The sequence below is a fragment of the Monodelphis domestica genome, chromosome 2, assembly GCF_027887165.1.
Source record: "Monodelphis domestica isolate mMonDom1 chromosome 2, mMonDom1.pri, whole genome shotgun sequence".
Lineage (NCBI taxonomy): Eukaryota > Metazoa > Chordata > Mammalia > Didelphimorphia > Didelphidae > Monodelphis > Monodelphis domestica.
Genome location: NC_077228.1, coordinates 477,621,590 through 477,643,849, shown reverse-complemented (window position 1 = coordinate 477,643,849; position 22,260 = coordinate 477,621,590). Strand labels below are relative to the sequence as shown.

At 36.2% G+C, this 22,260-nt stretch overlaps 1 protein-coding gene across 4 annotated transcripts in view; it reads right to left on the bottom strand.

Annotated features, from left to right (window-relative positions):
* Positions 1 to 1,011: 1,011 nt before the first annotated feature.
* Positions 1,012 to 22,260, bottom strand: part of EEIG2 (EEIG family member 2) — a 76,768-nt gene continuing 55,519 nt past the window's right edge. For all 4 annotated transcript variants that reach the window (XM_001381882.5, XM_056819159.1, XM_056819158.1 and 1 more), the window contains 5 exons: positions 13,589 to 13,684; positions 13,258 to 13,450; positions 12,976 to 13,103; positions 11,845 to 11,914; positions 1,012 to 5,751 (listed from right to left, as the gene is read on the bottom strand). In XM_001381882.5, coding sequence (XP_001381919.2) covers positions 5,709 to 5,751; positions 11,845 to 11,914; positions 12,976 to 13,103; positions 13,258 to 13,450; positions 13,589 to 13,684 — 530 coding nt within the window. In that variant the 3' untranslated portion in view covers positions 1,012 to 5,708. The remainder of the gene's footprint in view (positions 5,752 to 11,844; positions 11,915 to 12,975; positions 13,104 to 13,257; positions 13,451 to 13,588; positions 13,685 to 22,260) is intronic.

Sequence of the window (22,260 nt, the reverse complement as noted above, 5' to 3'; positions counted from 1 at the left end):
GTCCCTTCCAACCCTGAGATTTTTTGGTTCCTTTCTACTTTTAACATTTTAATTTTCTTGATTTTAAAATTCATTGGATCACAAGAAAGGACCTAATGAATCCCATCAAATACCCTATTTTTCTCTACTAAATAAATAGGGCAATGAATCCTTTTTTCTTGGCTTCAGTCGAGTCTGGCCTATGTTCTTGCTGACATTGTTACCACTGTTGTCTGAGAAGAGAGGGCAGAGAAATCCCCTTCCCTTCACTGGAAATCCAAAAGAAACCTGGCATTGGATATGCTCTTATAAAGATGTCACCTTGAAAGATGCTGGAAGCCATCTCTATTCATCCTTGTAGCTCACTGAAATGGGCAGCTTTCCTGCCTCATCTTCCAGTTCTCTTGGATATAGGCCCATTCACAGCGATGGGCAACAGTCAGGAGCTGCTGGTTATGCCCAATAGGGTATTAACAGCATCACCTCAGATAATGTGTGCATGATCCATCAACAAATTATGGCAGCCATAGAACATGTTCAGGGTGAGGATAGGATACTGACCCAATAACGGAGCAGAGAAAGTCACTCCTGCTGTATATTACAATGGGAGGGATCTTGCACTGATTATCAAGCAGCACTGGAGAAAAACTGGCCTGGAAACTACCAGTATGGACCCCTGATTAAGTAAGCTCTTAGGCTTTTAGGAAACTAAGACTAGGTTATAGAAAAGGTGCTGATCTGCAATGTAGAAGGAGCTTCCCCATCTAGGAATTCCCTATTGCCAATGAAATCATAGGTCAAGTATTTATAGATAAAACTAGGTAGGATGATTTCGCGAGGGCAGCGATATAAAGAAGTAAAATGAAATTGGTAACAATTATTTTCTATAAATTTTCTCTAGTGAAACACAAGGAAAACTTTAGAGAGGAAGACATACTTAGATCTGTAAATGTAGAATCCTTCATTTTCCAACTTTCTGAGGTAAAGAGGGAATATCTCCCACTCTTTCTATCTATATTAATATATCCAAACTTTAAGACATGATTTTTATTGAACATTTGTAAGACTTACTTTTACATTATTACAAATACTTTACAATAAAAAAAAATCAGCTTAAAAAATTACATTTTCCTGAATTTGTCATTGTATAGTTTAAGCAAAAGAGTATGATATTTAAATATGAAGGTCATTCTCCAAGTATCACAGCAGAATACTTATGGATTCACTTCATAAAAATACACACACATATATATATATTTATTGATGAAATTTTTCACAATCAATAAAACACATCTACCTCTTTGGGTTCGTCTGTGTGTTTCTTTCCACAGACTGAACCAACCTTCAAGAGGAAGGGGATGCTCACTGTATTGATTTCCAAAGAATTAACCAAATGGAATAGGTACAAAGTGCCTTCTCATGTAAATTCCACCAAAATTGGCAAGATTATTTCTGGGTTTTTATAATAGAAGATAACCACAGAAATCTGGAAACAAAGTATAAGGCCTTTGCCAGTTTTGGACTTTAAGGAAACTGGCTGACCAGCCAAATAAATATTTAATGCTTACCATGCCATCTTAAATAGGAAAATTCCAAAATTAGGGAATATTCTTGGGGTGGTCTCTTAAGGTAGGTTTTTCTATATGTCCATTTCATTAGTGCATTTTAAATGTTTTAATAGACTGCTTTATTTAATTACTCATAATGTAGGTACATTGTACCTGCAAACCTTTCATGGACACTGTGTCAGATCTGAGAGTAAGAGGCTAGGAATTTCTTGTCAAGAATGAACAACTAACAATGATTTTGTTAACTGAATAAACAAAAATTCACATTGAATAGAGGTGCTTCTTCTTCCTCTACTAAACTATTGAGTTATACACTGTATCTAGAAAAATGTTAGGGCAGAAGAAAATCATAATCAAATTAGAGACTTTACACATGAAGCACCATCCCATAGAAAGAGTAATGGACAATGTTATCATTCCTTGATGGCAGGGAACAATCACTAGTTGCTATAAAGATCATGTCAGACTTAAAGAACTATGTGAAAAAACCTTCTCAGAAAGAGATAAACTCCAATAGCATCTCATCAATGAGAGTGGTATTACTGTATTCTGGAAGCCTCATACTTCAGCGTTATTACATAATCAGAACTGCTTCAGAGCTCTTTAAACTAGTCAGTAAGAACAATCTGCACTAAATTGTTCAGTACCTTATCAGCTTTGAACATGGTTACCAAGTTTTGCAACAAAGGAAATTCAAAATAGATATTTGAATCTCAAACCTCAGAGGCCTCTTTGTCCAGTTATTCATTTTACACACAAACTGATACCCAGAGAGGAAGATGATTTGCAAGGCCAGGATTAAAAACCTCTCTGTCTCCTGACTCCTATTCTGTTTTACTAACACCACATTGACTCAAATGTTTGTAATTAAATCCAGATTATTTCACTGACCATCTGGAAGACATTCAATGTTAGCTTATTTGAGTGTGTTTTCACTGGAGTCTGCTGGGATGTTTACTCCATTTAAGCTACTATTAGGTTAAATTTAAAGGCTTCTGGTATTCTTGGAGCCAGAGGACCTGGTTCAGATGCTGAGTGTGTGACCTTGATGATGCCACAACCTCTTGGACTTTGGTTTCCTCATCTGTAAAATGATGTAACTGAACTTTAAGGTTCTGTCCAACTCTAAATCTTTGATTTTACTGTCCTCTGTGCTTGCTTCTCCTAGTACATAAAAGCAAAGCATTCTTAGAGGAAACCAGTTTGGGTATTAATATTATTGTTGGTGTTTCCTTGGAATGAGCTCAACTGAGAGGCATTAGTGTTTGGGGTCCATTCTGTCCTGCTAGAAACTTTGCCAGATTAGAAAGAGTATTCCATGTGTTTTTTCAGATCTTTTCTGATTTGGGGGAACCATACTTGGCCTTGTGAAAATGGGCATTCAGACTGACATCTACAGATACATTCCTCTGAAACATATCCTTATAGTTTTTCCCCTCATCTTTACTGATGCTTTGCCCCAATATTTTAAGATATAATTATATTCCTTAAGAATATCCTAATGCTCTTCTTTGGGACAGAATCAGAAAAAAAGAAAAACATTATTTCCCTCTTTCAGATTTTTAAAACTTCTTTGGTTCTAAGTATTTGAATTTTTCTTGTATGTTTAAAAATCTATTAAAACTGCAAATAATTCTTATAATTAGATTTTCTAATTGTAAGTTAGAATAAAGTTAAACTTGTGACTTCAAAAATACTTGACTACTATGATGTTCTGAGGCAACCGGAGCTCTAGGTGAATAAAACTAGAAAGGGAATGCAGCTGTTTAATCAAAACATTAAATAATACAAAATTTATACCAATACTGGAGAAAGTTTTTTTTAAAAACTCCATGAATGCAATACTAATGGAAGATGAAAGAGAAATAAAATGATGTAATAGTCTGTCATTGAATTCATATTCTAAAGGCACTTCCTTACAAGTGCTTTCTCCCTCTCCTAATTAATGCTTATATTCACTAAAACATTTTTTCAACTTTGTATTTGACAGTTCTAAGAGCAAGATTTACTGATAGCTATTATATTTTTAAAATAAAAATATGATTTTTAGTTTTTCCATTTCTCTCCACACTATTGTTATTTTAAAATAGTATTGCACTATGGAAACACATTCTGGCTCTCATCTTCATACAACAAAGCCAACATTTGTAACTCCAATAAAAAATATAACCTAGAAACAATATTTGGGTAATAGAAAAATATGTTTCTCAGTGTTATGCCATTAAGAAATAGTTCTTTTTAAAACAATATTTTTGGCTCTCTATTAAAATTGTCCTTTATTTTTTACAATGATTTCTATAATATATGGGGCAGTCTGTATTAAGTGTTTGCAAATAACTTTTTATCTCCTTTAAAATAAGCTTTTTTTCATTAATTCTCAATGATTGCTTCTCCAAAAGAATTTCTAAATAATGATTCTGGTAACCCAAACTGTTATCATTCTAAGTATTCTTCAATAAATATTACCTTCCCTTTATTTTAATATGCTTTGGCAGGATGAATATTGATTCCAAGAATTTCCTAAACTAATGAAATCACAAGCCTAGTTCCATCTGCCTACCCTCTCCCACCCCCAACCCCCTCCAGCTCAAGTCCTACATTTAAAAATAGCAATGCGCCAAAGAATACATATATGAAACAATGGAACATCAGAAAAACAGTTAAGTCCCAACATTTGCTATTATAACTGTTCTAAACCTCTATATAGTATGTTAAAAATAAAACTTGAATATTAAAAATGGCTTTCATTTAAATAAATATTATAATTGCTCCCTAATTTAGTCTAAATAATGAAAATAGTTTTGCTAAAAAATTCTATTTCCAGACATTTTAATGCAATGCCTTTCTTGAACATAGCATGTCAGGTCTGAGAGTTAAGAGGCTTGGAATTACGCATCAAGAATTAACATTTTGTTACAGTGATTAAATGACCCAGAATGAAAAAGGTGAAGTTCTAACATGTATACTGCAGTGTCAACTGCTCCCCCTGTGCCCATTAGAAATGACTCATATCCCATAATTAAGTGGAAGTTGGCTGCATAGTCTCTGTATTCTTTGATGTGGTTCTCCTTAGCCTCTTTTTTCTCAAGGCACCTTTGGGCATTTTAAGGAAAAATAATACCTGACCACAGAGAGCTGATAGAAGAAACACATCCATGTCATCAATGCCGAGCAGTGGCTGGTCTGCTTTGCTTTATGCTGTGCCATGTTGGATTCATTTTCTAGGCTCACATAGAGCTGAACTTTAGGGCCAAAGGCCATCCAGGCTCCACTGAGATGACAGATTTTTGTACCTAAAACAGTAGATTCCATCATTCTGTGAGATAAATGAACTCCTGGCTGGGTCAAGGTGACTTCTGGTGGCCTAATATATTGGATGTTAAACTTAAAAGCTTATTTGGAAACAATTCCAGAGTGGCAGTGCCCATAGCTTTTCCATAGCTATTAGCAAACAGGAGCAATATTTTATACAAGAATTCCATTTGATGGTGCCAATCCTAATTACTTAACTTAATTTTTATGTACCTGTTCCTGAGTACTGAAGGCATATTTATGTTTGATAAATTTAGACCTAATAACAAAAAGGTATTTTTAGATCAGAGAAGCATTTTCCCCCTAAAAGCATAAATCCATATTTTAAATTAAGTACTGCCTGGAAAAGTGATGACAATTTGGTAGTGATATTATAGGTAGTATATAGGAAGAGTTCCTTGAAAAAAACTGTATTAATATAGGAATAATTTATAAATTGGATTCACAAATGTTTGTCAGTTAAAAAGAGGAACTTCTTACAGCCAAATTCCAAATATAGTAATGATCACTGATTGTGAATGTACATATAGAAACGACACTTAAAATATATAGCATTCTTTTTCTCCTTCCCAAGATAGGATGTTTTCTAGGTAAAAAGCAAGTATTTCACTAATATGTACATTTGCAACTTTTGCCCACACATGGCCCTCGTGTGTAATGATGCCTTGTACTACCATGCTGAAGGGTCCTTTCATGGCACAAGAGGCACTTTGAGATGAACAAGACAAACCAATGTTCGTTTTCCTTTTCAAAGAAGAATCCAATTCATCATCTTCTGTGCATTTTCTCACAGGAGTTTGGGGAAAGAAACCCAATGATCAACTCTGAAATCCACAGGAAAGCTCCATGTTAGCGTTTGATCACGACTTGCTCATATGCACCAGATCCCACTCTGAAAAAATCATACAGAAACAAGAATCAAGTCTAGAGCCAATTGTTTGGGATTTTATCAGGGAATCATGGCTAAATAATCAGGGAATTTTTATCAGGAAATAATGGTTAAAACCCAAACCCAACAAACAAAAAAAAACCCTTCCATATTCCATGTGCTTTGGGGGGTACCTGGAAGGGCCAGTCCCTGGTAGTTTAGGTTTGATATTAGAGAACAAAACTAAATACTTGTTAATCATTTAGTAGTTAAAAAAGAAGGAATTCACTTAACCTAGAGCAGGTGCAAGATATTCAACACTGAGGACACCTTCAGCTGATTGAACTACATCCAAATCTATGAGAAAACAACACTCAGGGGGAATAAGTACTGTCACAAGTCTGAGCTCCTGGTCCCCTGGTCCCCTGAGTCAACCAATCACAGGGGATGCTTCAATAGTTTTTTTTTTTTAATCCTTACCTTCCATCTTAGAATCAATACTATGTATTGGCTCCAAGGCAGAAGAGTGGTAAGGGCTAGGCAATGGGGGTCAAGTGACTTGCCCAGGGTCACACAGCTAGGAAGTGTCTGAGTCCAGATTTGAATCCAGGACTTGCCATTTCCGGACCTGGCTTTCAATCCACTGAGCCACCTAGCTTCCTCCTGATTCAATACTTTTTAAGGAAAAGTCAGGCTAATCTCTATGGGGGAAAGGAATAAGATATTGCTCTCTTCACAATGGGTTTTCATAATTTTCACATAATACTTAAAGATTTCATGAAAACAAAACATTCATGGGTTTAAATTGTTATCAATTTCCACCACCCTATTTCCAGGATCAGACAGTCTCAGACTACTGTGGGAGCAGGCTAGGTAGCTGCTTTCCCCTTGCTTTCTTCTTCCAAACCATCTTCCATAGTTCTGAAAAAAGTCTTAAGAAGATAGGATCAGAGGGGGAATCTTTAAAGGTCACCTAGAACATTATTTCACAACTGAGGCCCAGTGAGATTAAGAGACTTGCTCAGAGTCACACAGAAGGAACAGAGCCAGGATTGAACTCAGGTCCTTTGGTTCCAAATATAGCATCCTTCCACTACATCATGCTGTCTTCAAACATGGTTATACCCTGCCACAGGAACAGCAGTGGGGCATGGTGGGAAAACACTGGTGTGGGAATGCCGGTTCTATTTCTTACTCATTTCTGTGAGCACCGGCAAGTCAATTTACTTTTCTGAGCCTGTATCCTTATTGGTAAAATGGAGATGTAATAATACTTGATGTATATTCTTTACACAAACAAAGCATGGAAGTGTTCATCTTTTTGCATCTGCTTTAGGGGGATGGGGTATTTTGTTTTGTTAATATTGTGTAGGTTTTTGTTAGCTACTTTCCAAATCTGTGATGGTCCATTTTACAATTCTGAAAGATTTAAGCATGGTATTGAATAGATACTAATGACTTAAATTTTTTTTTTAATTTAGTTTTATTTCAGAATGCCAGTAAGTTTTTTTATAATCCTTACCTTTCATTGTAGATTCCATATTGAGCATTGGTCCCAAGGCTGAAGAGCAGTAAGAACTGGCAAAGGGGCTAAGTGACCTGCCCAGGAAGTATCTGAGGCCAGATTTGAACCCGGATACCTCTCATCTCTGGGCCTGGCTCTCACCTAGCTGCCCCCATCAGTAAGCCTTTTAGCCTATTCAACCAAAATCCTTTTCCTTGTTATCCCAATATTGTTTTTCTTTTTTTCTTTTTTTTGCCAGGACAATGTTTTATGCCTGTTCATGCCTTGTTCATTCCTGGATAGCTCCATTTTTCCTTCTATCATTCTTACTGTGGCACATAAGCTGCTCTTTATAAATCTTGAAATATTTTCATATTTTCTGTCAAATACCATGAAAGAAGGCATTTATTATGATATTAACAGCTGCTTTCATGCCATCAAATTCAAAAAAGGGTTTTCCAGAGTTCTGGTTTAAGCATGCCCATTTCCTTTTCAAAATCATTTCAGACTCTGGTGCTGTTGCCTAAAAGCAGTGTAAAACTCTTGCCTATGGTTGCTAAGATGTTTCTAATTTTGTTATAATCTAGTACTGATGCATAATGAAAATATTCATGTCTTCAGTTCATTTTATGTGCATTTGTGATTTGCCAAGTGGGATATTGGTATCCCTGATCTGTTCTGATGGGCGGTACCTCTGTGGAACCAGAACTTAATAGAACACAACTTCATCTTCCATCATCTGTCAAGCTGATCATCACATGTTTGAAGTAAGGTCAGCCTGAAATCCTCTGCTGCTCTGTCTATGATAGTTGTAGGACAATGCTGAGGGTGAACCAGAGCCCAAACTGGCCAGGGTTCCAGGGCTTCTGTCAAGTTGTCAGGGCACATTAAATCTTTTTACTCACTTCCTCGTGACACTGAGGTTGGGTTGGAAATGTGAGGGGTTTATTATTATTATTATTACCTTATGACAATCATAGGATCATGGAAGGGACCTTAGGGGCTACTAAGTCTAATTCTTTCATATTATAGATGAGGAACTAGGCAGGGAGCAGTTAAGTGACTTGCCCAAGGTACTGCAATTAGTAACTGGGACAGAATTTGAACCCAGATCTTCCTGACTCCAAATCCTGATAGGGCTCTAAACACTATGCCATGCTATCTTTGGTATCTCTGGACCTCAATTTTCTGTTTCCTAAAATGAGAATTATATTAGTTGATCTAAGGACCTTCTCCACTTCTTACATCCTGGATCCTGAACAAAGTACAAATCATCTTTAGATTTTTAAGACTCTTGAAGGAAGGGACTGTCTTTTGCCTTCTTTTGCAACCCCAACCCTTAGCATAGTGCCTAGCACACAGTGGACATTTAGTAATTGTTTACTGATTAAGGAAGGTTTTCATTTCTTCTGGAAGAAGAGTGGGCATTCCCCAAGGCTCTGTCCTCAGATTCTCTCCTCTCCAAATAATTTCCTGGGCTTCAGTTTTCACCTGCCTAGGCAGAGGACTCCCAGGTCAGTCTCTTAAGCCCTGAACTCAACTCCAACCCTACATCTTCAACTGCTTGAAAGACAATTCCATCTAGACATCTCACCAACACATTGAATTTGACAGAGGAGAATCAAGAAAAAGCAGCATGTTGTGAAAGTTCAGAAGCGTCCAGGAGACAGTGGTCAAGAGTATCACATATTGCATAAAGGTGGAGAAGAATGAAGATTAAAGCCATTACAATGGGCAATTACAAGATCATAAGTAACTTTGGAGAGAGTAATTTAAGTTAAATGATGAGTTTAGAAGTCACATTCCAGAAAATTTAAAAGAGAGTAGGAGAAATTGAGGCATTAAGTACAGGTGCTTTTTCAAAGAGTTTGGCTAAGAAAGAAAGGAAGGTGTATGGAGGGTAGTGAAGGATGAAGGACACTTGGGCATGTTTGTAGGCAGCAGAGGAGGAAACTAGGGAGAGATCTAGATTAAGAAGAGGACAGTAATAGGGACAATCTGTTGGAAGAGATACAAAATCACAGGATCAAAGATATAGGGAGAGAGGCTGGTGTTGGTGAGGAGTGAGCCATCCCTTCACTAGAGACTGTAATAATGGAAGGAACAGGGGAGGGGAATAATATCATTTGGATTATCTCTATCGTTTAGTCATTTGTATAATTATAAATATGTAATCTATTATGGAATGTCTCTCATAAAAGCCTGCTTGTTCCCTTCAAAGATACCATGGATGTGTGTGAGTATATGTATTATTCTTATTTTTTCTTATTTTTTTATTTATTCTTATAAAATTGGTGAAGTAGGCAATGGGAAAGTTGATAGATATTGATATTTTCTCAGGCACCTATTTTGGGTAATAATTTGGATAAAAAATTATAAAGTCTTTTCCATTTCTTCTTGTATTTTATGTTCCAAATTCATTTTAATACTCTAGGGATAATTTATTTGTTTCTCTTGTCAGGCTTTCTTTGTATTTATTGTTTTTCCCAGTATTTCTGTTTTGAGTCAACACTGTTCAAAATCTGCAACCATTTTTCTGTATATGAGTTTATATTCTAAAACTGGTGCCCTTCATATTTAAAAACAACAACAAAAAAACCCCTCCAAAACATTGAGGGTACAGGTCAGTGATGGTGAACTTTTTAGAGAGCGAGTGGCCAAATGAAGACCTTCATGCACACATGATTCCCCCCATCTCCCACCTTACCCCAGATAGGGGAGGGAGGAAGCTCTCCCATTAGACTGCTGGGCAGAGAGGTGGCTGATGGAAAAAATGTCTTCAGGTTATGTGTGGAGAGGGGGAGGGGAGCAGCCCCCTCCAGCATGCTTCAGCATGCTCTAGCACATGTGCCACCAATTCATCCACACAGGGTATAAATGGACTATAAACTCAATGTAAGGCAATAACAGTAAAAAAAATTTCTGAAATCATAGGCTACGTTAAAAAATGTCCATAACAATACTGGTGACAGTTCTATTGTATTCTCTCTTTGGTGAAATCACTTCTGGAATGTTATATGCCAGAGGTACCAAATTAAAATAGAAACAAGGGCCTTAGTTAAACCATACATGAGGACCTTTTGGGTCATATCATGACTTAGAAAACTACAAATAAATGTTATCTGTGCTTTGTTGCATTTTTATTTATTTTGTTAATTATTTCCCATGTACATTTTAATTTGGTTTGGGTTGTACTTGGACCATAATCCAGTTATATGCCTGCCACCTCTGTTGTATAGAATTTGGGAACTATGTTTTAGGAAGATCAATAACAATTTACAGTGTATCTTTAAGTGGTTGACCATGAAAGGTGAAACTAGGTCAGGACAACCAATGCTTTCCTACTGTGTCCTGGAATTCAGAAGGTGCAAAAAATTTAAAGTGACATTAAAAGATCATCTTATATTTCTATAAAATTTATATTTATATTTGAAATCAGTGAAACGAATTAGCAAGAATAATTAGTTAATACTAGAAAACTACCAGATGATGCTTATTGGACTAATCACTGTCTGGGTCTCAGTCTTCTCATCAATAAAAAACAAGGACTAGATAACCTATAGGGTTTTCTATCTCTAAATCTATGATTTTATGACAAACTTCTTGAGCTTTTCTTTCCCTCCTCCAAGCTATATACCTACATACCAGATGGGTTCCTATGGGGGCGGTAATCTTCCTAGTAGTAGTTTGGCAGTCTAGGGGTCTTTCTTAACAGGAGACAATTTTCTAGGCTCTGTTTCTCTTCTTGAAGGGAGGAGTGGTATCTTGGGATCTCTTTCATCAGGGCTCTGATTTTGAGGGTCATTCTTTTCACATGAGAGGGCCCCTGATTTGGGGTCTTTTCCTTCACAGTTAATTTGAGTTTTACAGGTTTTGCTTTGTATCGCTTGCCCTGGGCACCAAAACTGCTAGCTCTGTTACTGAGGGTGGTAAGCTAACTTGAAACTATGATAACTGGCTAAAGGGACTGAAGATATTTAGTCTAAAAAAGAGACTTGTGGGGAATATGATAGTAGTTTTCAAATATTGGAAGGTTACTCCCTAAAGCACAGAACTAGGTCTAAAGTCAGAAGTGAGAAGGCAAAATTTAGCTCAAGTATGAATTAGAATTGTCCAAAAGTATAATGAATTGCTTTGGGAAAAGAGGAATTCTGTCACTAGAATTTTTCTAATGTAGATTGAATGATCATTTATAGGGAAGGGGTCCTAGGATGCATTTGTATGTATCATAGAGGTTGGACAGTTGACTTCTGGGGTTCCTTCTAGCTTTAGAATTATCTTATTTTAAAATAATGTTTGCATTCTCAAATCTTGGTTCACTTAAAAATTTGCAACCTTTCTGTTGTAGTTATGAAAAGTTTTGCCCCATAAAGTTTACAAAGTATTTAAAATACTTTTTTGATCCTTAAAACAGTTCAGGAAGCCATGAGTATCTCTCATTTTCAGATGAGGAAACTGAAATTTAAGGAAGGTAACTTTTCCCAGGTTACATAGTCAGTAAATGACAGTGCCTTTTTCAAACAGAACCTGGCTCTTTTGCTTTCAAGCTTAATGTTTTTTTTCTAATAGTATGCAACACTTAATTTCTTTAAGAATCTGTTTAGACTACTTACCTATTTGGAAGGTGATGACTGCCAAAAGATGTACTCCCTCCTGGACCCACAAACAGCCTCAGTCCTTCTTCTAAAAATCAAAATAAAAACCATATGATTTTCAAGTAGTATAATGGCCATGGATAAACTTAATTCTGAATTTTAGTTTTCTTAATTTTAGAAATATATTTCAAAATTTCAAATTATATTTCGAAGTGAAATATTCTGTTAGCTTTCTTGTCAACTTGTCTAAGGTTTTTTATTAACTCAATGATGGAAAAATAAATATCTGTGAACCTCCACCATAAGTTTGTTTCTTTGTAGAGACAAAAATCAATCACTTAAATAATGAAAACTTAGTGAATTTCGAATGATATTTATGTTTTCTCAGGCACAATAAAAATTTCAATAAATAGTAATACAGTATACACAGTAATATGTATAGACAGTATATATAATATATAACTATGACACTTAAGAAAGTGATAGATACATCTTCAAATATTAAAAGGATGGTAGGAAAGAAATATCCTTTTGTTGAGTTTTGTTTAAACAGCACATCCCCAGGACTTATCAATTCCAACAGTGCCTTGCTTATTTTGATGTATAGTTTCTCAATGGAATAATAAAAAAAGAAATCTGTTGTAGAAATTCAAAACAATTCATAGTGAAGAAACAGATATAAATGCAGACCAACCCAGAGGTTGTCATTTGCTTTAAAAAAAAAAAAAGAAAAAATTCGTTATAAATATATCCTTTGCTTTTAACAAAAGTCTAGTAGGGGGCAGGTGGGTATTGAGAGCCAGGCCTAGAGGCAGGAGGTCCTGGGTTCAAACCTGACCTCAGACACTTTCCAGCTGTGTGACCCTGAGCAAGTCACTTGGACCCCATTGCCTAGCCCTTACCACTCTTCCTTGGAACCAATACACAGTATTGATTCCAAGATGGAAGGTAAGGATTTCAAAAAAAAGTCTAGTAATTGTTAAGTTTCAAATATACATTGAGAAAGAAGTAAGCAAGTCGTCCTGGAATTAGAACAGAGAACTTATTGGTTTCTCTTAAAATTAAATGCCACAATCTGTTTATGCCATTGAATCTCCTCTGCTAATTGATGATCTCCAAAATTTATCAATTGTTTAATTCTATGCATACCTTCTGCACTGGAGTCCAAGCTGAAGTCTTGACTTTGCAATATTTTTTCCACAATATCATCTGCATCCACTCTGGTAGCATCAACACGTTTTAGTTGGGATTCCACAGAATCTTGCTTCACAGGGTGCCTTTGAAAATTAAGTATTATTTTACTAAAATTTATGTTTTACTAATTTATATGTTTACTAAAATTTATAAGTTTTTAAGTATTAAAACTTTCCCCTTTTTTCTTTTCCATGATATAAAAAATAATGTATTCTAACCAGAGACCCAAAAACATACCTGTTGAGTTTTTCTGATGATTCATCCCCATCTTGTTTAATAGGTACATCAGGATTAAGATCAACTTTTGGTTCAGTATCATCACTTGGCTCCAGGATACTTTCAATTCCTGTTGATGTACTTCCTACTGAAGCATTTCTCTTATGGCAGAGGTCAGAGAAACTGGATGACCTGGAGTGACATGTACTATAACCTATCAGTTGAAAATTAAACTGGTTACAATGCTATTATCAAGAACAGCCTATAATGCAATATTCTATATGACAGTAAAGTTTAAATCATTTTGCAGCAATTAGTACTTAAAGAATTTAACTTCATTATTAACTTCTACCTGATACTTTTGATTGCTGGCTTGCATAGCTTGATGTTCTGGAGTGTCCACAGGCACCAAGTTCATCTGGAACAGAAGCACTCTTTGCCGAAAGATCTGCAATATGTTATTAATGTTGCTATTTAATTTGTTATTAATATTAATTATTGTCATTACTATTACTGACATGATGGCTATATAGGTCAATGGCCATACCCTCTTGTATCATGGGACCATAGAATTTTGATACTAGATGGGCTCATCTAGTCCAATCCAGAAGCTTACACAAAGAAACATTCCCTCTATAATACACTTAGATGGTCATCCAGGATGTGTCCAGAGGTTTCCAGGGTGAGAAAAACCAATCTAATACCTCTTCCATCTGAATCTTTTAAATCTTTAAAACAGCTAGACTGTCTTGCTAGGCTTCAATTCTTCCCTTCTCCAAGTTAAATATCCTCAGTTCCTTCAATCAATTATTCTGTGATGAAATGAACTCAAGGTCTTGCTCTTTAGCTTGTGTTTTCTCTAAAATGTGGTGTCCAGAACTATACACAATACTCTGGATCAGGGCAGAGTACAGTAGACCCATTACCTTTTTATTCCTGAAAATTCAGTTGTTCTTAATACCAGCCAAAAGTATATTAGCTTTTTTGGCTGTTATATCACAAAAGTGATTTTGGTGCACTAGAAACTCTTAGGTCTTTCCCAGAAATTCTCTCCAATTATTCTCATACTTGTGAAGTTTAATTCTGGAATTTGAACATAAGAATTTAAATTTCTCTCCATTAATTCTCATCTTAAAAGATTTAGGTCATTTTTTTTAGCTTGCAGAGTCTTCTGGATCTTCTCATTTAGTATGTTTGCTATCTTTTACAGTTTTGTGCCATCCTCAGATTTGATAAGGATTTAAATATTATTTTATAAGGATTTTCTGTGTATTTATACAAATCACTGATAGAAAATAGTAAACAGCAAAGGGCTAACCACTGATCAATAGAATATTATTCTACTGAACACCTCTTTCCTAGCTGGCATGGAACATCTCTAAGTCTAGACATTCTGCTGATCCTGAAACCCATCTAATTGCCCACATTTATCTCTTAATCTTCTCCACAAGAATAGCATTCGATTATCAAACACCTAGCTAAAACCTAGGCAAATTATTATCTAGAGAATTTCACTGATCTATTGGTTTGGTAACTCTGACACCCCCCTCCCCCCCATAAGGCTAATCTAATATAGCCCAAGTCATGTGTGATATATACCTGAATCTTTGAAAATTTGGTTAAAATATAAAATATGTTGGAAACTTTAAATCACTATATAAATGTTAGCCATTATTAAAATAACAATCCCTCCACCCCATCTATTTTTTTATCTTTTTTACATCTTGGTTTATATCGTTTTATATCTTGGTATACTACTATTTGAATAAGGAGTCACAAGGGATATCATCTGCATTCTTTTAGCCATTAATCCCATTAAGCTTCTAACTTCTGGCAGATTCTGGCTGTCATTAAGACTTTGCACAAGTGAATATGGAGTCATGATTGAAGACCAGTTTGATGACAGCAGGGTGGGAGAAATTTCAGGAGCATGTGGTAGGGAAAAGAAAACCTACAGAATTGAATCATGCAACTGTGGAACGTCAAAGGAGGCAAAATAGCAGGAGAGGTACCTTTTGCATATATAGCACCAGAGCAAGACACTTGACAAACATCAGCAAGCCTGAACATTTCCACATACAGAACAAGAATAAAAGAAGAGGATTGTACATGAAATCATAACTATCCATTTAGTTTTTTTTAAAGTAGATATTAAACTTAACATGGTAGTACTCATGCTTCCTTGTTTGTCTGAGTGTCCTGCTACCTTCTGAGTCTGAAAATGTTAAGTCTCATTTGGCACAAGTAGTTGTTGTAGCAAAAGATGGGAGGCATACCTCATCATCTTCATTCTGGAGTTACAATTAATTGTTCATTGGTCAATTCTTATGTCTTTCAAAGTTGTTTTCCTTTATACTATTATAGTCATTACATATTTTTTTTGTAGTTCTGATCACTTTACTATGTACTAATTCATAGAAATCTTTCCAGGGTTTTCTGGATTTGTCCCTTCCATCATTTCTTATGATATATTCCATTACATTAATTTCATAATTTGTTCTTTTGCTGCAACTAAGTGTTGCTATGGAAATTTTTTGTACATATGGGGCTCAATGTTTCGGTTAAGAATTTAATAAATGCTTGATTTTTAAAAAATTAAATTTTATTTTTTAACCAAAAAACTTTTTCTTCTTTTCCTCTAACAACTTTCTTTCACTCTCTGCCCTTGAGAAAAACAAAACTCCTGTTACAAACATGTACAGTTAATCAAAACAAATTCCTATATTGATCATGTTCAAAAGAGTCTCACTCTATACTGAGACTGTTACTTCTCTATCAGGAGGGGAGTTGCATGTTTTCTATCAAGAATTATGGTTTATATTTGTATTGATCAGAGTTTCTAAGTTGTTTCAAAGTTTGTTTACCTTTACAATAGTATTATAGTATAAGTTGTTCTCAAAGTTCTGCTCACTTCATGCTACATTAATTTATACAAGTCTTCCAAGATTTTTCTGAAATCTCTCCTTTTATTTTTTCTTATGGTACAATAACATTCTATCACATTCATATAGTATAACTTAAAAAAAAAAACACCTTACTTTCTGTCTTAGTAACAACCTTGCTACCCCTTACTATAACTTGTTTTCCCATTCCCCGAGTGATGGGCACCCACTCAGTTTTCAAGTCTTTGCTACTGCAAAAAGAGCTGCCATACATTTTTTGTATGTACATAGCTTGTTTTGCTTTAAATTAATCCCTTCCTTAATCTTTCTCTTAACCCCTCCCCTTTCCACCTCTCTTCCCTGTTGTTTCCTTGATGAGTGATATGTATTTCTATACCAAACTTTGATGTATTTTCCCCTTCTTTGACCAGTTCAGATGAAAGTGAGGTTCATCCATCACTGGTTCCACCTACCTTTTATTGTAGAGACTTCTACGTGCCTAATTTAATTATGGGAGATAAGTTTCTCTCATCCTTTTTCCCCCCTACCATGTTCATCCCTCTTATTTTTCCTCTGCATTCTTTTAAGATCATCAAAACATATAGATTCATTCCCAGGTCCTCTGTCTAATTATGTCCCTCTATGTCCCATCATACTGAGAGCTGTGAAGGGCCTCATATTTCCCCATATAAAAACAAAAATAGTTCATCTTGGGGGCAGCTGGGTGGCTCAGTGGATTGAGAGCCAGGTCTAGAGATGGAGGTCCTAGGTTCAAATCTGGCCTCAGACACTTCCCATCTGTGTGACCCTGGGCAAGTCACTTGACCCCCATTGCCTAGCCCTTACCACTCTTTTGCCTTGGAACCAATACACAGTATTGATTCCAAGATAGAAGGTAAGGGTTTAAAAAATGGTTTATCTTTTTGATTGTTTGGTCATGTTTATTTACCTTTTTATGCTTCTTTTGACTTTTGTGTTTAAACTTCAAAGTTTCTATGGGGCTCTGGTCTTCCCATGAGGAAAGCTTGGAAGTCCTCTATTTCATTAAAGCTCCATTTTGCCCTCCCCATGTCCCCTGTCTGATCATAATCAGTTTTGCTGGGTAAATTTTTCTTGGCTATAAGCCTATCTCCTATTCATTTCAGAATACTGTATTCCAGGCTCTCTGATCCTTAATAATGGTAGTTACTAAATTGTGTGTGATACTCATTGTGATTTCTTGGTACTTGAATTCTTTCTTTCTGCCTGCTTTTAGTACTTTTTTCTTTGACCTAGAAGCTCTGAATTTTGACTATGCTGTACCTGGGAGTTTTTATTTGGAGGTGAGAAGTGGATTCTTTCTATTTCCACTTTGATCTTTGGTTCTAATAGCTCTGGACAGTTTTATGATTTCTTGAATATAATGTCTAAACTGTTTTAATTGGTCATGGCATTCATGATAGTGTGATATTTCTCAAATTATCTCTCTTGAATCATGTTTCCCATATTAACTGTTCTGATTAAAAATCCTTACATTTTCTTCTACCTTTAAAGTTGTCATTTTGATTTAATATTTCTTATTTTCCCATGCAGTCATCATATTCTATTCAGTCCATTCTAATTTCCAGATAATTTGTTACTTGGAATGGGTGTTGTACCTCTTATACCAAGTTCTTAATTTCCTTCCTGATTCTTTAATAGTTCTCATTTCCTTTCCATTTTCCCCCTTCTCGTTTCATTTATTAAAAACATGTTTTAACTCATACTGACTTTTCTAGGAATTTTAGTGTAACTTGTGCTGAAACTACGTTTTTCTTTGCTTATGGATATTTTAAAATAATTTTGTTCTTTGCAGACTTTAAATCAAGAATTGTTTATATCTCCAAGTTTTTTCTTTAATGGAATCCTTTTTTGTTTACTCATTCTTTCAGCCTACTTTATATGAGGCCAGACTCTGTTCATTTCTGGAGGGAATGTCTGAGCTGACCTTGTGTCTTCCTGAATTCTTGCTGTTGTTTTCTTGGGAAGCAGTATTGAGTTGTGATTCCAAGATTTTGGGGACAACTGAGGCTATAGACCTGCAAACTTGCAGTGTTCCCAAAAGAGTTTCATCCAAGCAAAATTTGATTGCTGCCCCCTGGTCTGAGCTTTGCAAGTTTCTGACCTGGGTTTTGATGTGAAAAACACACCTGTGGGCTTGCTTCTGATGGAAGACTATTCAGGACTTAGTACAGTGCCTAGAACATAGTAGGCTCTCAGTATATGTTTGCTGAATTGAAAATGTAGCTTGACTTCAGTCACTTGAAAGCTCTACTGGTTCAGAGTAATTGGCTCCCCTTTGGAATTTTGTTCCTGTCCTGGTTATTTAACTGTGTGTTTTAGACTGGGAGCTAGAACTCAGATTATGCTCCATTCCACAAACGCTGATTGTTTAGTACAGAGCCTTCTGCCCATGACCCTGGCCAACCACCTTTATTCCTCTCTGCTCTACCCTAGATGTGATCCAGAACTGGATAGTGAATCCTAGAGTTTCCAGGTGGCACCTATTCTTGAGCTCTTTAGGAGGTTAAGCACCTCTATGTTAGATCTGGGACTTCTTGCCCTGTGCACATTTCCCCAAGGTGGAATGCTCTGCATGGCATGCTGCTAGCTAGGCCATATGCCCTCTGATTCTTTTCCCCCATGTAGACTGAGGGCAGAAAAAATGATTTGCTATGTTTTTTCCCTCTTGGATTTACCAATTATGACTCAGTCTGGTACATTTTCTAGATCAGTTTGGAGGAGCTGTGAGGATGCTGTTGTTCATCCTTTGTTTTTGAAGAAGACCAAAGACACCATGGGATGATGTCTCAACTTGCACATGCAAGTAAAGCAGAATCACACAGTCACCAGCTTCACTTTCTTCCAGAGTCTTCCAAGTCTAGTGGCAAGGCAAAAGTTAGGATGACTGGTCTGGGACTTTGGCATCTTTGATACCTGATCAAGTTCTAAGTGCTCTGCAGCACCTGCTTCAGATCCCTTCATGACTACTGGAACAAATTATTCTTATTTGTCCATTCCACTGGGGAAGTCTTCTCATGTTTGGGTCTCCCTAACTCCCTGGTGGCTATCCTCAAACTCCCAAGGCAATTTTGCTGGAGTGTGCCCACTGCCCATGCTATAGCTTCTTGGAGCTACAGATAAGAACTGGATGACAGGTGGCCACCAAAGGTGAATGAGAAGACTTGAAAAGAGCTTGGTAAGCCCTCAGGCCAGAGGGGCTAGTCCTCCCGGAACATCCCATACATCCCAGTTGTAAAATAGAGCTTAGCTGTACTTCCTTCTGCTATTCTACCATCTTATCTCTGCCTAATAAATGATTATTGATTGATTTCTCCCTGCCTCTGATTGTCAACCCCTCAGAAACTGTGGGTTCCTATGCTGCTCTGATCAGCAGTTTCTAACTGTCCCCAAGAAGATCCCTACATATCCCAACAGATTCTAACTGCAAGGTCATGTCTGTGATTTGTTTTTGTTACCCCTCTATACCTTCAATACTCCCTTCCTGAAGCTTTGCTGCTCTGGGTAGCCAAACTACACATCCTCCTGCTGTTTCCCATGGCTATGTTCTTTAAAAATCCTTTTTCCCTTACTTCCCCAGTCATCATTGTCTGAATAAGGCAACATGTTGCCCTGAATTGTAATTCTTCAACTCTAAATAAGTGTCTCATTTTATTTACTAATCATCTAGTTGGTCTGATTTTTGCCTAGGTTGACATTCTCTTTGGGTGTCTACGAGGGTTTTAATAATGATATAACTGATTTTTTTTGCTATGATTTCCTCTCATTAACTATTTTACTTCTCACTTACATTGATTTTATTTATGTAAAACCTTCAATTTTATGTAATTAAAATTATTTTATTTTTTATGATCACCTCTTTCCATATTTTGGTTAATAACTCTTCCAACTATATATAATTGTGAAAGGCATGAAAAGTATCTCCACCCTCTATAAGTTTTTATTGTTATGTTGCCTAAATTTTTTTTCTAATACTGTAAAAAATTAGTTTCCAGGCATCTCCTCACCACCCTCCCTTTCTTGCACCTGTATGGTTCTAATTGTATGATTGTCCTAAAATTGAGTTTGAAAATCTTTTGGAGGAATTTTAGGAGAAGAGACTTGCCAGTGCCTTGAATTGGGAAGGCAAATTTTTTGAAGAGGGTGCTGTGAAGAGTGAATCAAACTTTGTCTATCGGTCAGCAATTTTAAAGTTAATCAGTCAAAAACTTAAGCACCCCTACCTAATACTAAGTAAGAGTGCTTGAAAGTCACTTCCTAAAAGTAGATGACAACTCTAGAGGTGACTGACCAACCCCTGGGCAGTGCTAATCAAATTGAAAGATTGCAATTGGTTCCCATAAAGCAGAGGAAGTGACATGGAAAAAGGACCATAAAAAGTCTTGAACTTCCAGTCCAGGGAGCTTTGACTGGTGACTTGGCTCTTGGAGGTGGCTTTGGACTGGGACTTCAGCTTCGATTTGGGACCTTGTCTCTAGGACTGCTTTTGGATCTTCTCCTTTAGACTTTGGTGTTGGAGGACTTCATCTTGGGTGAGTGAGTAGCTGAAGACACCACTAGACATGAGGAAACCTCTGCGGGGCTGAGTCTCACTTCATTAGAAAAGGGCTAGTAGGCTTGTTAAAACCTGTTTATTTAGTTACCTTTTTCCATTTTCACTCTTTCTACCTCTTTGTAAATAAAGCTACTAAGGTCATTTTTGACTTAAATTATAATATCTTTAAATTGGTGACCATAATATTATTTTAGAATTCTCATAGTCAAACTCTTAAATTTAATTTCTTTAATTTAATTTCAGTGCCATGGAGATGCCTGTGGAAACCACATGCTGTATCAAGAGATCCAGAATGAACTGAACTGAAGGGGGTTGAACACATTTATTCTAAATGTAAATTCTTATACCAAAGAGGAATGCCCCCAATTGGCTTTTTTGGCAATGTGTCTATTAATTATTGTTTTTGTTTTCTTTCTTTTTTATTTCCTATTCCCAGGTTGCTGTAATTTCCCCTTAGAAAGGGCAATGCTTTATTTACTTTAGTGGGAGAATCCTTAGAGATATATTTTTGTTATGAAATGATTCATTGGGGAGAGTAGGCATGTTAATCTCCCAAAACCTTCAATTGAGGAGATTTCAACTTGCTCATCTCCTAACAGAATCACAGGGGGTGGAGGGTGGGGTTTGTGAGAAGGGAATTTATATTTTGATTTAATCAATCAGCAATTTAGACTTCATTTTCATTTGTTTTGAATTTGGGTCAATCAGCAACCAGGGAATTGGTCCCACAGGCACTGCCGCTTTTGGTGGTACCAGGCTAATTGAGGAATTGTGATTGGTTCCTGGGGGCTGATATAGGAGAGCTGGTGGGTGAAGGGAACAGCATATAAAGTGAGACTTGGCACGAAGTGGGGGTGGGGTTGTTTCTGAGGCTGAGATTCTGACATAGACTATGGGATAATTCTTTACCTCCTTTCTATATTTCCCTTTCTTACTATCTTTATCTTACTATAATAAAGCTATTAGAGCTATTATCTTGTGACTTAAGGGTTAACTTCTAAATAATGACTACATCATTTTTTTACTCTTATAATTTCAACTGATAAAAACAATATGTATATACATTATGTCTTTTGTGTTTCTATCGATCAGTTCTTTTTCTGAATGTGAACATTCAAAGGTTTCTCTTCAAATATTAATTCTGTAGCTGTATATAATGTTCTTTTGGTTCTACTCATGTCACACCATTATTTCATGTAAGTATTTCCAAGTTAAAAAAAAATTAACCTGCTCACCATTTCTTACAGTGTAGTAGTATTCCATTGCAATCATATATTACAATTAGTTCAGCTATTCCCCAGTTGATGGGTATTCTCTCATTTTCAGTTCTTTGTCACCACAAAGATAGCTGCTATAAATATTTTGGAACATATAAGTTCTTTTCCTTTTTTCTTGATCATCTTGGGAAACCAGACCCAAAAGTGGTATTGCTGGGTCTAAGTGAATATAGTGTTTTATGACTCTGGGCATAATTCCAAATTGTTCTCCAAAATGGTTGGATCGGTTAGTTCACAGTTCCACCAACAATGTATTAGTGTCCCCATTTTT